Here is a 17,373-nt window from a genome sequence, read left to right on the forward strand (position 1 = left end):
CCAGTTTTAAACAAGAGGTGGTTCTTGCATCCTCACATAAAAACTAAACAAAGCTGTTTACAAACCCACCCATCCCACCCATCCACCATGGCATCTTTAAGCTAAGGAAGGAAGGTATCAGCTGTGGCAAATATTGTGAAGATTTTAGCGATCCTCCAGTGTAATGTAAAGTCAGCTGTTCTGATGATTTTGACCTTTGAAACGAGGTAGAAAAGTAATGGTGCGTGCTTGTCTGTACTTTTCTGAGGCTGTTATAAATTATATAGCTGAGACAAAATTAATCATACCACCCAGTAAGTTTACATGACATCAGAATGTATCTGCATCATCGTCACTGGTAATTGTTCTCAGTTTTTATGGATAGAGACAGTTCTAAAAGAACACATTTGACACTAGTCAAGCTCTTCCACAGCAGGATGTGTATTGTGTCTGCTCTGCAAGCCCCCAAACTACTATATTTTTCCATTCTTAGTCATAAGGATTGTTTGCTGTTTATATATTGTTGTCACTGTTTTGCATCATACCATAAAAATGATACATGTATGCTTACACTAGCACTTGCATCAAGACTTATTTGAAGGCGAGAATGGCCGAAAGCCAACCTACTGCAGTGTAGTCCAACACTGTGTTGGTTCATGTACATTTGGAGAAGATTTTCACCCACTGACCCAAGTGCAGCAAAACTGCATTCTAGTTTAATGTAACTGTGGCTCTGGCTGCTACATCAGCTGCCTGAATTTATCATTCCCGGACAACTGGGACCATGAAAAAAAAAAAAAAAAAAAAAAAAATGCATCGGCATAAAAAAGAGCCTTCATATTTGAAGTCATACCATGAAATCTTATAATTAAATGTCATCAAGTCCAGTCTGTCATCCTCTAAACTGGGCAGCAAGGACGCCATAGAGAGATGACAAAGATTACAGACAGCTGTAAATCTAAAAACAACAACAACAACAACAACTGAGTAAACAAGTGTGAAGATCACTTATCAAGTCAAGGAAGACAAAATGCTCACATTTCACCTCTTGATTGGCTCACACCACAACTGTTGGAGGTTTCGGATCTGAGCTGAGATGCTGAGCTGAGCTGAGATATTTTTATACAGATTCGTCAAAAGGCTGTTGTGACATCACATTTTTTAAAAGTATGATTTCATTGCATGAATAGGTATTATCATTAATATATTACTATAGCATGTTAAGTTTTCATCAGTTCCTTTAATGGGGCAGTAAATTTAAACTGCTTTGTGTTCAGTTATCCTTCAAGTTTTTAAATCAGTTTATTTAAAAAAAAAAAAAATGCTAAAACCGATCTCACTATTCTGACACAATTAGGAAATTATACAATTGATAATAATAATTACAAGATGAATTACCTTCTCTTACTTTTCCCTCACACAGGAACACAATGTATTTGTCTGAGGATGTGTTATCACAGTTTTCGAGGCAGATGGCATCGTCTTTAAATACCTTCCAATGCTAAATAAAACAACTTTAGGTTGGGGACAAGTGTGAATCCACCAGCAGCTTATATGTGGCTTGACAGGCTGTGGAAATACTCAAAGTATTGTAGCTAAGCTGGTTGGCTATTTAAAGCAACACTGTAGAACAGGACTATACCATCAAGGAGCAGCTGAGAGATATCAGCAGGCAGTCGGAGTCTTACTACTGCTGTGTTTGTAAATGAAACACATAATCCGATTGATGTAGAGCCTTCTCACAGTAATATAATTCATTTACACAGTGCCCTGTATATAAATTATCTGCATGATGTCTAAATATTCTTCTGTCTTTCTCTTGCTCTTTCTCATAGATTCCTCAGGTGAGCTATGCCTCCACAGCCCCGGAGCTGAGTGATAATACCCGCTATGACTTCTTCTCCCGGGTGGTGCCCCCAGACACCTACCAGGCCCAGGCCATGGTGGACATCGTTAAAGCCATGCGCTGGAACTATGTCTCCACTGTAGCTTCAGAGGGAAACTACGGAGAGAGCGGAGTTGAGGCTTTTATTCAGAAGTCTCGGGAGGACGGTGAGTCTCGAAGCCTTCCCATAAGCATGCCACGGTTTATTTAGGCTAATGCAAACTATCTGAATCTCATTTTATGAGCCACTGACCAGACGTACAAAAATCCACAACCAATATGAACACGAGTGCATTATAGTTTTCAGATGTAGCCATTCAACTCTATCTCTCAAATGTGTATTTATTAAAAAACATCCAATATGCAGCTTGATTATGTAAACACAGACAAAAGCCATTTTCAAAACTAGTTTTTAGAGATCCGGTGATTCCCTTCATTATGCTCAGTGTTGCGTTTCATTTGCCTCGAGAGTCTTTTTCTAAAAAAGCATCATGGGCTGTTTGCGACGAAAGGATCCCACACTGTACCACAAACCTTCAAACGGCTGAACAGCACTTGACTCTTTCTGCGACTATGCACATGTCATGAAGGAGCAGCTTCTGAATTGTTTAATCAGCTTGATGAATAAAGCAGGAACCCTCCTTGGAAACTAGCCAGTAGCTCTTTAGAGCTTTCTGTGCTGTATTAGTTGACACAGTGACCAGCATCTGCTCATTTGTTACTCAAGTGTGGAATTATAGTGCTGATATATTAGTGGCTCCCAAAGCAGCACTACAGGTTAATGGACATTCACACCACTGTAAGCCCTGAGTGTTGAAATGAATGAAAACCTGTGGTGAGTTTATTGGTACACTCACTATCTCATTTTAACTCATCTCCTGGTCTTGTGTCTGATGCTTGCCTTAGCACATTGCAGACTTTAGGTTCATCACAACTGGCTGCATATGCATATAATTATCACTTTTTGGTATGCATAATCAGAAATAAAATAATTCTCTGCTAAAGAAAGAACATCAAACCGTTGGTGGCGAATAGGGATTCTGTGTAATTTTCCCTGAAACTATAAGGTGAGATTGTTCCCTCTTTGTGCTGTGCCTATGGGATACAGAGCAAGCGAGAAATGATTAATTCTGCTTCTTTTTTCTTGTTGCTTAAGAGCCGTGGGCTATTCATCTCTGTCTTGCCAAGCTTAACCTGTCTTTGATTGATGTGTTGTTGGCAACTTAATCTCAAAATAAGTAGATACTGATTTGTATCACGAGGCAAATGAATAATGAAAATATTGGAACGTTAAGCAGGTTACCGCTGAATGAATGTTCAGCATTGATGAATTAATGACTGAATGGAACATGGAAATCCATTCAGTCGCACTGCATGTTTGAAATTACTTGTTTACTTCACCGTGTGCACAAATTACCGTATGTCCACATTTACACCAGTACGTGCTTATGAGTGAATGTATTTATTTGAGTGTGTGAGTGTGAGTGGGGTCGGTGGAGTAGTGTTTCCATCATCTCTAAAATGCCATGAAACTGAAAATACTGTATAAAATTGTGCAGAGCAAGATCTGTCACCCTGCTTTATAAGTGACAGTACAGCTTAGAGATGGAAATATTTACTCTAATTTCACTTTTTTTAAACATGCAAACTGCTCGGTTTGATTAGTGCGGAAATCTGCATTCTTTGCCTGAAATCTGAGTTTGCGCTAAGCTCTTCAGCCCTATCTCCGGGGAATACTTTCAGCTGCTACACAACTACAGGCAACTGAATTTGGGTTTCAAAGACCAAGAGAAAGACTTGCGAATGAGAGGCAGAAGAGCAAGCCTGGAGCAACGGAGGGGGTTGGTGTTGTGGCGTCGGGAGTGCAGCGAGCTCGGTGCAGAAAGCTGCCCGCACACGCTCAGTGTGACTCCTGACCCCTGCTGAAGCAGAATGTAATCACTACCGACATGTCCAGTGCTCTCTGTGCCACTGCGGCCCCCTTTTTCCTGCCAGCTCTAAGCTGCTGCCCATCATCAGTCATCCTGGAGAGACACCAGCAGCAGATTACTCCCACAGAAGCACCTAGGCCCTCCAGCCGAGCGGGGGGAACTGTCCATATGAGGGCAACTCCACACAGAACAATTTAGAGGGAACTTGGACTCGTAAATTACATGTGCAGAGATCTTGCGAAAGTGCATTCCAAATGAAGCCCTAATGAATTTAGAGGGAAGTCATTCCAAGGGCTGAAATTGGTTTAGCTTGAAAATCTGATCCTCACTGTTGCTGGAAGAAAATAAGAGGTTATACAGAAGTAGACTACTTTTGTCAGAGGTACAAGGGAATACCGTACACCAAATATCTTCACAAGTCTTAAACTCCCCTGCACAACTCATTAGCACAACCAGGACAGCACAATCTTCCACCGCTATACCTCTAGTTTATACTATGCAGGTGGCATGAGACAGAGAAACGGGTATGTGGGATAAAAGAGAGAATAACAAGTGCTTGGCAGCATATCTTCCTTCTATGTAGTATTGTAACATGGAATCTGAGTTTTGGATCTTCTTTACATCTGTTAAACAATTTTTACATTAAAATAGTGCTTTATGAATAGCAATACACGAAAAAACTGATCTATATCGCTTAAAAACAAAGCCCTCTCACTTTTAACATGCTCGCTTTATAAGTTATGTGACAAATTCTTAGAAATGCTCTGCAAGTTACACTAATTGGGAATAATTTTATTATTCTCCAATTAAGTGTGATTGTGTTTACCCGTTCTAAATTATTTAAATTAACTTATACTCATCATATGCACAAATTGCTGAAGAAAACAAAGGCGCTCATTAACATGACACAGCTACAGCTACGGCTTTGATTAAATAATAATAACAACAAGTCCAACAGCAATACTATTATTAGTAGAGGCAGTAGTAGGGCAATATTATATACATTCTCAAGGCAGAAAGACTGAATATAGGAGCAAAAGTACAATGAACGGAGACCATACATTTGGATTTGATGTGATGCAGTGCAAGGCATTATGATTAATACAAAAACACAATAAAATGCAATTCTTTCCCCCCACAAAATTTTATTCTAAAGTCACAAAAATTAAACTTGTTGTGATGTTTCAAAGCCATAGGGTTACCATGCACCATGCATGTTTCTCAGTGTCCAACACAGCTTGTTAGAGTCGTTAGGTCAACAATGTATTGCTATTTTTTAAAGATACAATAGGTGTGGATGAAGTGTATTCTCTAGTTTTGTTCACTGCTGTTTGTGGGTTAATAAAGACATATTTCATAATGGTAAACTGATTTTGGCCAAATGTGGAAATGATATGGCTTTAAGGCATGTTTGACTAAGGTGCTAGCTTGTGTATTTTTGTGAATTATGTGAGCACCATGCCTATCTGGTTTGAGAAAAAAAAATCACCAAGATGAAAGAGATGACCTTGGAAAGCAAACAAAAACAAGATACACTTCATTCACCTAACACCTGCCCCACCTCTCTGATGACATTTGGACTGGGTTTTTGAAAGCTGCAACAATACTGCATTTGTTCAGGAAACTCAGGACCAAATTTCTCCGACCATTTTTTTTTCTTTCTCATATTTCAAATTTGATTTAACCTGTGTGGCAGGACCTGTCAACCACACATGCAAAATCACTGGCTAGCGCCAAACACCAATCTCAAAGCAAAGGAAGCTCACTCTAAACTAATTTAAGATACCTAGGTGGTGCAGCTATTTAATACCTTGTTTCCTTGCTTAATTTTCTATACAGAGGCATATTGACTGACATGACCTATTCTCCATATGCTAAAACGTACGATTTGATTCCACCGTTCTTCTCTCCAATTCAGCCTCTGATTGACTGCACAAGAGAGCACAACAACCTAGCAGGCAGTCCTGTCTAAATCAAAGGCACAGGTATTTGGCTGCTAAATGGCTTCTGCTGCCGTCTGCTCACATAATAAAGCTGCCAGATCAGAACTGGCCAAACGTTCTGTCTCATTAACCAGCAAAAGGCCATACTGAGCTGCGCTGTTACCTTGCTAATGTCACATTGTTTTCGTTGTATTGTTACATCTAACATCAAGCTGATTGTAACAGATCTATAGGAGAAGAACGTTTACATTTTAAGTTCAGAGTGCACGGTCAGTACAAGAGACTGAGTGGGTTTAGTTAAAACACACTGAAATGGATTTTTGGTGAAACTAACACAGGCTTTATTGAGCAAAAGAACAAAATTAAAGCTGTACATCTTTTGCGCTCCAATACCCCCTTTTGTGCAAAAATCAGCTACATTATCAAATTTCTTGTAACCTTCAACATTATATTTAATGGCTCCATTTAAGTAATGGAACCAGTCATCTGTGTTAATTGAAGTCCCTTCTCTTTTGTTTACTTTGTGCACACAAGAGATGCCTTTTCACATTATTTTGGAGCATTCACATGGTGTGATTGCAGTCAGTTGAGGCTTCCTACACGTCTTTAGATTAGAGTTTTATCTGTTCTCAAGAAGCAAATTCATTTACACAATTAGTCAGACACAGATACACAAATACAAGATAATTATGACTTTAATACATTAAAAAATGATTTCTATGGTGACATTGGTAACAATTTACAATAAGAGTACAACAATTAACGTTAGTTAATGCTGTAATAAACATTAAGTAACAGGTAATAAACATTAAGTAACAGTTAACTAACCAATGTATCTAAGAATCATGTGCTAATGCTGTTCATGCTAAGGTATTAATTTATATTTTATTTAAGGGTTATTGTAGATATTATTAACATTAGTAAATGCTATAATCATCATTAACTAACAGTTAATTAACCATTACGGCATTAACTAATGTTAACTAACATTAATTGTTGTACTCTTATTGTAAAGTGTTTCCGTGACATATAACTATCCTTCTGAGATGCAAACTTCAGCCCACTGCAGCTGGTAATCCTGTGGTAAAGTTCAGTTTCAACCCTTCAGTCACACATTTCAGGGCGAATTTCATGTTCAGAAAGAGAATATTTTTAATTTTTAATTGTTTTGCATTGACTTCAGCATTGGCCAGCAGAATATCTGCACCTTTAGGCCACAGCTGAAGGCCAAAGATAAAACTTAGGGTGACAAAACAGAGGCAGAAAAACCCAAACATGTAGGTTCTGTAACCATTTAACACCCATCTATATCTGACTTGGCAAAAGAGGATAAAACAACACACATACATTACATAAGGCAGAGTGTGGATGCCATGAAGTTTTCAAAGGGGCCAGCAAGTGAATAAGGTTGACTTTGTTATGTTTTTTGGAGGTTTAGTGTGACTCAAGGTGTTATTGGCAAGAGAGTCTAATATAATTTGATGCTTGTTCACTGGCCTTTCAAGTGGAAACAGAGGTGAAATGGACACTCGGGAGCGAATTCACAAAAGGATTGCAAGGCTTTTGAGGATGCTAAACCTGTGCAAATAAGACAAAAAGATACCATGTAATTCACAAAGCACTGGCGAAATGCACCCATAACTGCACTCAGTGGCGGTTCGGCCCATGTTGCCGCCCTGGGCGAAATTGCTGCCTTGCGCAATCTACTTAGGGGCACACGAGAAAAAAAAATCGCCAGTTTTCTAGACTACCCGCAATATGCCGCGGCACCATCAGTCGGCATCACGCGAGCCGGCCGCGGCACCGGCCGGTACCGCGCCCACCCGGTCAGGTCTGCTGGATCTGACAGGTGAGCGGCCTGATGCCAGCTGGTGCCGCGGCCGGCTCGCGTGATGCCGCCTGATGGTGCCGCGGGGGCGGGGGGGTTGGAGTAGTAACATGAAAGGGTGCAAGCCAGTAATTTCGCCTAGGGCGGCAACATAGGCAGAACCACCAGTGGTCTTATATTCAGATGAATACGGTTATAGAAAACTGCTTTGCAGCGCTGATGATTTTTTTTTTTTTTTTTTTTTTTTTGCGCTCGTGCCGCCCCCCACGTGACATGAGAAAATGCCGCCCCGGGCGGCTGCCCGGTTCGCCCGTGCCTAAAACCGCTACTGACTGCACTGCCAAGCAAATAGCATCACAGTGCACCATTGCTAATAGCCACACACAGACTGAAATTATTAGCGTCTTCAGAGAGTTGGTGGTAATTGAAGTGCACTGTTAAGGCGGTCACACAGACTTTGCAGTGATCATGGCCGCAGTGATTGTAGCCAGGTGAAGGCATCGTCACGCCAGACATGCTAGAGAGGGGAAATTCCAAAGGAGTGTATAACTTTTTGATTTACCTGAGTCTGAAATTATTCACAGATACGGATTGCCAGATCAAACAATTCTAGTAAAACTCGATGACATCAAAGATGACATTGAACCTGCCCTCTGTGAGCTTGGTGCCAACAGCAAAATTTATACTTTGCCACAAGGATAACTGCAGTCAGAAAAAACTTTATGTGCAAGTTTGCACCGTAATATCATTAGCACAATATCTTTAGTGAATTAGACCTTGAGACGGGGAAAATAGCAGCCAGACATCCTTTATGTAATATCCAGCAGAACTTTTTTGACTCTCATACAGACATGAAAAAGTAGTTGATGAGAATATTTACCTTTACCTGTTATACAGACAAGGGTTGCATTCGTCATACTGATGAATGCAATTGATAAGGGCATTGCTATACCATAAATATTTCTATCTTTCTAAATATGTATTTTACAAATCGTAATTTGGAAATGACTCAAACTGTGTCTCCTGAATTGCTATGAATGCGGAGTTACACTGTAAAGCTGAGAATAACAGAATCTGACACACAGTGTGTTTAACATTGTCATTGTGATTGTCATTGTCAAGATGCTCAACCTCTCAAAATAAACCTGTTTTCTAACATTAATGCTGATCCTGGCTGGACAAGGTTTTCAAAAGTAAACACTGGAGTAAACATCGAGGAAAAGGTGGAGGGGATAAATACCGGCTATGTATTTACACCAGGCGCTGCAAGAATGAGGAGAATATCAGGATCATTAAAGATCCCAACCTCCCGGATAGCAGCCTTTGTTCCCTGCTGCGGTCGGGAAGAAGGGACCGGATACACCAGGCCAGCACTGAGAGACTCAGGAAGAGCTTCCTCCCTCAGGCCATTAGGATCCTAAATGAAGTCTCTGAGACCACCCCCTCCCTTCTAGTCATTCACATATATTTATTAATATCACTGATCCTATTCTACTTAAACTCTTCAAATGCATAAAATGAAGGAACTGGCAGGATTACATTTCACTGATTGAACCATACATGATTACATGTGACAAGTAAACTTGATTGATTGACTGATTGATCCTGATTGAGCGTCTGATGAAGTGTATTAGATGCTGACTGTACTGGCAGTAACATACAGAAGAATAATTCTCAACATGCTGTTGGACTCAATCTTCGCTTCATCTTTTCACACCCATCCATAGCGCAGCTCTCTGAAGCCTTTGGTAGGCTTGCATATTCTTGAATTTTACTGTTACAGCCCATTTAAAAAGCTGTCCCTCTGCTGTGACAAATAAGAGGATAATGCTGCTGTTATGCAAGCCCTTCAGTTTCACCATAAATAAGATTATATGATTTTCAAGTTAAACCATAATCTACTTAATCTTGACTGGATTTCCCTTTGAATGCTGTTGTACTTTATTGATGCCATGAAAACAACACTCCAGTTCATCCTGGAGAAGAAATCATTTTATTTTCAGTGAATAAAATATCATAACACCGCTGTAGGTGCTTGCCTTGCAGCAAGTATAGTGCGTTGTAGTTCACATATTCTCTGTTTTTAGTATGCTGCATTTGAGATGCGTAGTCTGCTAATCAAAGAGGAAAACATAGCTGTTGCTATGCATGTTTCCATGTTTAATTGTCTCTCCAGCCAAAGGCAACATCCTGATAAGCTGTTCGTTCCTTGGCTTTTTCTCACACAGAAAAGCTGTGAAAGTGTCAGAGGTGTGTTCTCAGTGATCTTGCCATCTTACTTATTGCTGCATGTTTGACTATTGGCTGCCCGCCACTGCACTCACAAACATCAGCTGACTTCTAACTTCTGCATAATATTGAGCACTTAATGTATTCCAGTCACAGGCGATCTCAGCCACAAAGTGAAAAAAAATGGGGTGTTTGCTAACTCATAATTATATTTGTTGGCAGGGAACAGAGCTTTTGGGTAGCTGACACGTCCTTAACCATGCACGCATTCGTACTGTTGCCTAAAAACACCAGTTGGCAGCAGCCACAATGGGCACCTACCCCTTTGATGTCATGGTGATTGTGATAATACACATTATACAACTAAAAAAAAAAAAAAAAAAGACATAAATAAATGAATAAAGATAAAATAAAAAAGACACTCTTTAAAAAGCATCAGTATTCCATTTCATTTGAAAACATCTTATATGTTATACACATTATCAAATATGATTCCCACTGTAAGAAAATGAGAATCCAAACAGGGAATTGGAGTAGCCGAGCCAAACCAGAATTTGGCACTACATGTTTTTTCTCCCAGACTCCAAGTTTTATCGTCAGAAGTAGAAAGCTCTTGCTTATTCACTGTTTTATCTTCTCTGGAAGAGGAAACAAGAGGAGCAGGTGGACCATTGTCCTCATATTGGAAACAACAAAAATCATGCCCATACCACTACAATATAAATGCAGCATAGGAGCTAGAGACTCACTCTGATTTTTTTTTCTCTACTGTTACAGTTGCTGTTTGTCAGAAAGGTGGGAGGATGACACACTGTTCAAATATATGAGTTCAGAATTAAATTTCTATTTCAAGTATAAGAGATGTTTTTTGCACCTTCATTTCCTCTTGCACACTCATGCACCATGAATGCTCTCTTATGCATCCTATTACTGCACATCTGAGAGGGTTAAGTGTGGAGTTACAGGGCCTTTTGGACGTGTGTGTGGTCACTCACATGGTTTCCCATTGTTCATTGTATAAGGCAATCAAACGTCCCTGATGAATAGAGGCTTGAGTCCAATTATGCAGTATGATCAAAAGGGGCAAGGAATACGACAGTTTTTCACTATGATGACTCGCTTTTTTTTGACCCCCGAAATACAAGGCTGTCCTTGATGCAGCAGTATGTGCTCCCTCGGCGGAGGAATTCCTTGATTTATTTATTCTGAAAATCAGAAAAGCTTCCCAGTTCTCTGGTGTCCTTATTAGAGACTGTTTGGTTCTCCATAGCAAAGGAGGCTGAGACTCTGAGGCATTTGATTCTCTTCGTGTGGAAAGAGGTATTTTTCCCCCACACTTTCATGGGTGAGCACTGAACATAGTTTTGCCTTATATAATCACTTTCAGTAGGTCTGACAGTGTTAATCGACCTTAAGGTCATAAAAAAAAAAAACGAATAAAATGTCTCTAAGCCAGTCTTTTGTTTTGTTATGTTATTGAATGTCATTATTTACGTATTTTGATTTTTTGTGAGCATTTTTTTCCTTAAGTATCTTTCCAATTATACCATCAAGGTTTAATGGAAAGGATAATTTCAACTTACAGTTTTTTTTTTTTGTTGTTTTTTTTTTGGGTCAGATGACAGTTGAAGGAGAGAATGAGACAGGGATAGCAGCCAGCAGCACAGGGATGACAGGGAGATTATGCAAATTGCAAATGTTAGCAATGAGGGCTCCGTACTGTACCCTTTGTCATGAGAGGAATGTCGAGAAGAACCATTAATCACTAAATGGCACCATGTATAAGAATTTTGCCTTTTTTTTTTTTTTTTACAATACATGGTAATTGTTTTACATGGACAACAAACAATACATTAATATTACAAATATTATTACAATATTGTAATGGTACAGACAGCGCCATTTGCATAATGATAATGGGATTTCCCATTCAAAACATTATTCTGATTAAAAACAAAACAAAACAAACAAACAAACAAAAAAAGACTGTAAAATATGTGATTCAGAGCTCATTTTTATTCTTGTAATCCTGGCATTGATCCATTGTAATTACATTTTATAGGTAGAATATGAGAAAGAAAGAAAGAAAGAAAGAAAGAAAGAAAGAGACAGTCACCGGGTGCCTCTCCCCTTGGCTCAAAATCTCCAACCTCGGAAATCCCTCTCAGGACCCTGACAGCTGCTCTTTCAAGCAGGCCTCAGTGAGCACTGATGATTGCTGTGCAGGGCTTCTGAGGGTTAAAGGAGACATTAGGTGAATTTACTCTGACAGTACATCCTCCTATATCCTTGGTATTTCCCCCGTTTTTCCCAGCACTGAGCACCCCCTTACATTATTCATGCTATAGCCATCCCACGGCACAAGTCTGCAGCCACAGCAGCAAGCATTCTGGGAAAAAAAAATTGCTCGTGTAAATGCATGAGAAGATCAAGGATATGGACAAATTTCGACAAAATCTGAATGTACATTTACATGAAAACATGTTTTTTATTTTTTTTATTCATGATATTTATTTATTTTACTGGTAGATATTGAATAACCAAATGAAACGTGATAATGTATGAAGTGAGATTGCACAGGTCGAAGCAAAACACGCCTAAGAACCTGTCATAACATTATTATTTTTTGATCAAGAACCTTTTTACTTTGAATATATTAAGATTGGACTCTCCAGAAATATGCTACACATATGAAAATAAGAAAGCTTTAATAAGACCTTTACAAATACGACAAAGACTGGGACTGTTATAGTTATTAGTTATAAGTGTTATACAATATATTGCCACTATATACTTGGTAAAATTGATTTAAAATAAATTATTGTTTCATGGCTTATTTACATCATTGGCTGTATCTATATGATTATGCTGTTTGATGTGCCCATCTAGCACTTCTTATTTTTCACTACTCATTACTTCATTTGATTAGCAGTTTGCAGCGTTTTGCAAATGGTTTCATGTCTTTAAACCTGTCAAATCCAGAGTACACTTGCGAGGTTTGCTTCATTTTACTTTCAACCACCTGGAACTTCAGTTTCAACACCAGTGGAGGGCTTTAGCTGCAGGTGTGCAGAGAGAACGACTGTCAAGCCTCAAGACTGTGCCACAGAACTTCTTTTCTCTTTTGCATAATGTGCTTTATCTCTATCATGTCACAGGAAACTGCCTACACTCCATGAAAGAGTGTCCCAACCTCACCTCTGAGAGCACTGAAATCAAAACTGGAGGCTGTGGTGGAGCTGGCTTGTATGGCGCCTTGGGTGAACAGTCTGGCCCGCTGCCCCCACTGTGTGTGGCTACCTAACCACCAACACGCCACACACACACACACACACACACACACACACAAATTAACATACAAACAAAAACAAAATTAAAAAAAATAAAAAAATAAAAATTGTTATTTTGCACAAACCAGGAATATATGCACCCCTATCTCAGCGACACTATATAGTCATGTTATTATGGATGATTTGTGATTGATTTTACTTCTTTACATCAAGTAAAATCAATCACACACACACACACACACACACACACACACACACACACACCTCTGACTTGCATTGGGGAGATCCGAGGTGATGTTAGGGTCAAATGTTTGTAAAAGTTTCAGAAAACCTATGAATACAAATAAAAAAAAATTTTTTAAAAAATCATTGAAAGTTTTTGTTTCAAAGTTTTCCCCTATTGCCAGGGTTCATTTTATATGTAAGCTTCTAGAAACTCTCCAGATTTAGTTGACAGCTGACATATTCATTTGCAGAAACATCTCTATCAAGTGTCGTCTCTCCCCATCGCCTTTTAAGTCATCCGAACACACTGCTGTGTCCCATAACACTGTGGTGGATTAAAATCCTCTGGGCTTTCTCACTGCAGAATTCAAAGGACGTCACACAGTCTGGAGAAAGCAAAACACTGTGACACATCTGTGGCATACTGTCTCGATAAAAGCTTTGATTACACAAAATATACAAAAGTCTCAGTGAGTCTGATTAAAGATAAAATGTAGACTTAATTGAGAAATAGCTCAACGATAGCAGATCACGCGTAATCATGAGGCTATGAGCAGCAGCCACATGTTTGTTATTATATGAGGCTCTTGCCCAAACTATTTTGACACTTAATGCACAACCAAATAAGCAAAGTCATATTTATATGGTAAGGCATCTAAGAAAAAACTGCTGACCATTCATACTGCTGCATTGTTTCTAGCAGTGCCCCATATTAACAATCCCAACAGGCCATTTTTCATATTCTAAGCAGTGATACAGAAACTTTCTCTCCAACTTGTGACTGACTAACTATGGAAAGTACTGAAGGCAACATATATCACCTGATAAACTCTTCTTCTGTCCACCTTCAAAGTAGACTGCGGCGCTGACGTTGATGCAGAACATACGGATAAACTCTTCAGCTTAGATTTAAAAACATTTTCCTCTCAAAGCTGAGCTTTGCGAGGTAGTCTCCATTGGTAAATATAAAGCCCCGTGGTTTCCAGGAGAGTCATTTCATCACAGTGAAGGAAAGCTTCTTTCAAAGCGCTAAGAGGCCCGTCTTTGATTTATAAATCATTCACCCTGAGTAAGAAAATGTCATTCAGTCATTTTGAAATCTAATTTAGAGTTGCCCCAGACCCTGTTGTCATGTACCTTTTATTTATTCAGGATCTTGAGGCTGAATAGACAGCAAAAGGGCCAGAGAAACCTCAATGGTTGACAATGACATGGAATTACTATTCTGTCCAGAAGAATATGAAATACAAGTGCCGAAATGTCTGTGACTTTCTTGTGCAGCCTCGGGTTGAACTGACCCATTTGCTCAAAAAAACCTTGCTGCTAACACACTTCAGAGCTTCAGAGCTGAGTTTGGGTTTAACTTATTTTATTTATTTTACTTATGTTACTTACCACTGAAAAATGCAGTTTTTACAGAATTCTCCAAATTTCGAACATATTTGACACCAAATCAAAGCAAGAATTTTTCTACGATGTCCTAACGTGGTATTCAGGAGGCATTTCTGACCGTGTTTATGAATTCTTGAGCAGTCAAAAATGATTAAATGTTTACACCAAATCTGTGTATCAAACCAAAACCTGACCAAAACACAGCTTTTATTACAGGTTTATGACTATAATAACTTGGCACATAGTGCTGAGCTGCATCTCAAATCAACTTGTAGGTTCCCAGCTTTCAGATGATGTTAACCACCTCTATGTGGCATGTAGTGTTGACCTTTTATCTGCCTCTGAAGATCCCCTGCACACCCCCAAAATGCATTCAAAGAGAATGGTAAGGGGTTAAGAAGGCCACTGCATGCTTACAGAGATTCAAGTCCAGGCTCTATAAAAACAGAGATTCAAGTCCAGGCTCTATAAAAACGGTGCACCAAACTGTAGGGACACTCTGGGAAGATTAATACTGTTTGTGTAAAATAGCATGTTCTGTCACATCTGCCCTCTTGCCTTCTAAGAGCCTCCAGTGCGCTACGGGGATAAAGGGGCCATTTCCCTCTGGGACTTAAGGCGTGCTGATATCAGGCCAGGGTTGCTGACGGATGTAATACCATGACTGGTTGCCATTTGGCTTAAGAAAATAGCCATGCCAACAAATACTTACTGTTGATCCATCAACTTTGAGGCCAAAGTACAGCAACAGTTCAACCCAGTTGTGTTCTCAAGCGCACTTTCACAGATTGTTAGCGTAGGAATCAATACTGTTACAAGCTCGACTGGATTAGTTTTGATTACAGAAACCTCTGATTACAGCCTTGCAGCTCATAATGATGTATAGCACAGTATAGCACGTCCTGTATTGCTGGCTTCTTTTTTTATGCTCATTTCACTGAAGACTGCTTTTCCATTCTTAAATCAATTGCCTCAGCTCTTAATACAAGGAATGCGTATGAATCTTGTGGTAAAATGTACATTTTAAATCAATGCTGACATTATATCAGAATAGTTTGTTGAGTAAAAATTCTAAAATGCATCTGTTTTGTTTTGTTTTTGTTTCCTTTTTCACCCCCGATTTGCTGATTCATCGCTGATCGAATGCATTGTTGATTCTTGGTGACATGTCCGATAAAAACAAGGGCTTAGCTGAGCTTTTAATCTTTCAAATCTTGCATTGCGCCCTCCCTTTTCTTTTTCTTTTTTTTTTTTAATATTTGCAAATTTTTTTCAACTTTGTTCAAGTCAGTGTTCTCAGTGTAAATGAAGAGGAGAGCGAAACACTCCACATACTCAGGAGTCGATCGTAGGAAAGTTTCAGCTGTTTCAGTCGAGTTCAGGAGCGTTCAGCCTGCGCTCTGCTCGAACGCCTCAGTCACATCACCACCAGACCGTTTTCACAGGAGATCATAAGGCGTACGCCAGTTTATTCAGAGAGCACATTCAAATACAACAAAACATTGCCCAAAGTGCTGCACAACATGAGACAAATAAAAACACTGGAACAAAATAAATCAACTTAAAAACAAATTAAGGCAATGAAATGAAGTTAACAAACAAATTAAGCCAAAAAATCACAGTGGGCCATTAGAGCAGATTAAGTCATCAATACAATGATCAAATTTGAATTGTTTATAAACCAGAAAGCCAGCAAGATGAAAATATGTTTTTAATTGAGGTGTTGCTACTAACATTAATTAATGTTTTGTTAAATTTACCAGAGTCTTTCCACTGAGACAGTACGCACCAGACCTTGGCTCTGTTAGAACTAAATGTGTTAAATGTGTGTTATTAGTAATACCTGTGTTTACCTTCCTGTTGATGTCAAAATGGCTGAAATGGTGAAAGAAAAAAAAAAAGATCCCATGATAGGGATGCACGATAATACTGGCATGGCATCAGTATCGGCCAATATCGGCTTTAGAAACGAAATATCAGTATCAGACTGAAATACAGATTTCTGCCGATATGTGACACAAGTCAAATCTGTGCTGGCTGTGGCTGTTGTCAGCATTTTCTCAGGCAGAGCATCATCCAAACCTGTTTCAGTCGGATGAATCTCACAGTTTTGTTTTGAAAGAAAATGCTACATAAAAATAAATACACCATGTTTTACATAACCTAAGTTGAAGTAGTTTTCTTATTTTGCCCAATGGAAAGTGTATATTTTGAAAACCATGGTATTTTATCTGTGCATCTGCCATTGGGCCTTCACAATAAGAGCTGGCATAATAATATGTTAATCCCACTGAAGGGGAGACTTGATGTTTGCTGCAGTTATGTGGGGAAGAACATACATGCATATATCGGTATCAGCATCAGCCAAAAGAGTTGAAAAATGTCAGTATATTGTATATCAGCAAAAAATCCAATATCATGCATTTCTGTCTCATGGTGATGCAGCGTTCTACCTGACGGGTGGAAATGGGAATAACAGAGAGGTAGATTTTATATGAAACTGAAATATCAACAGAATATAGCTGTTTCAACTGTTCTTATGAGTTATGCTTTTGAGTAATTGCAACATATGAGATAGTATTTGGAGCTCATGATCTAATCCGAGGGAGTTTGTGTGATTTTGGGAAACCAGCATGAGCGGCTGGTTAACACGCAGTCAGGTTAAGATGTA

General features: G+C 39.1%; 1 protein-coding gene across 1 annotated transcript in view; it reads left to right on the plus strand.

Moving 5' to 3' along the window:
* The first annotated feature begins 1,881 nt into the window (after positions 1–1,881).
* The window catches only part of LOC115361882 (metabotropic glutamate receptor 4-like), a 68,981-nt gene continuing 53,489 nt past the window's right edge, over positions 1,882–17,373 (plus strand). The window contains exon 1 of the mRNA XM_030055576.1: positions 1,882–2,031. Coding sequence (XP_029911436.1) covers positions 1,920–2,031 — 112 coding nt within the window. The 5' untranslated portion in view covers positions 1,882–1,919. The remainder of the gene's footprint in view (positions 2,032–17,373) is intronic.

Source organism: Myripristis murdjan, chromosome 7 (assembly GCF_902150065.1).
Source record: "Myripristis murdjan chromosome 7, fMyrMur1.1, whole genome shotgun sequence".
Classification (NCBI taxonomy): domain Eukaryota; kingdom Metazoa; phylum Chordata; class Actinopteri; order Holocentriformes; family Holocentridae; genus Myripristis; species Myripristis murdjan.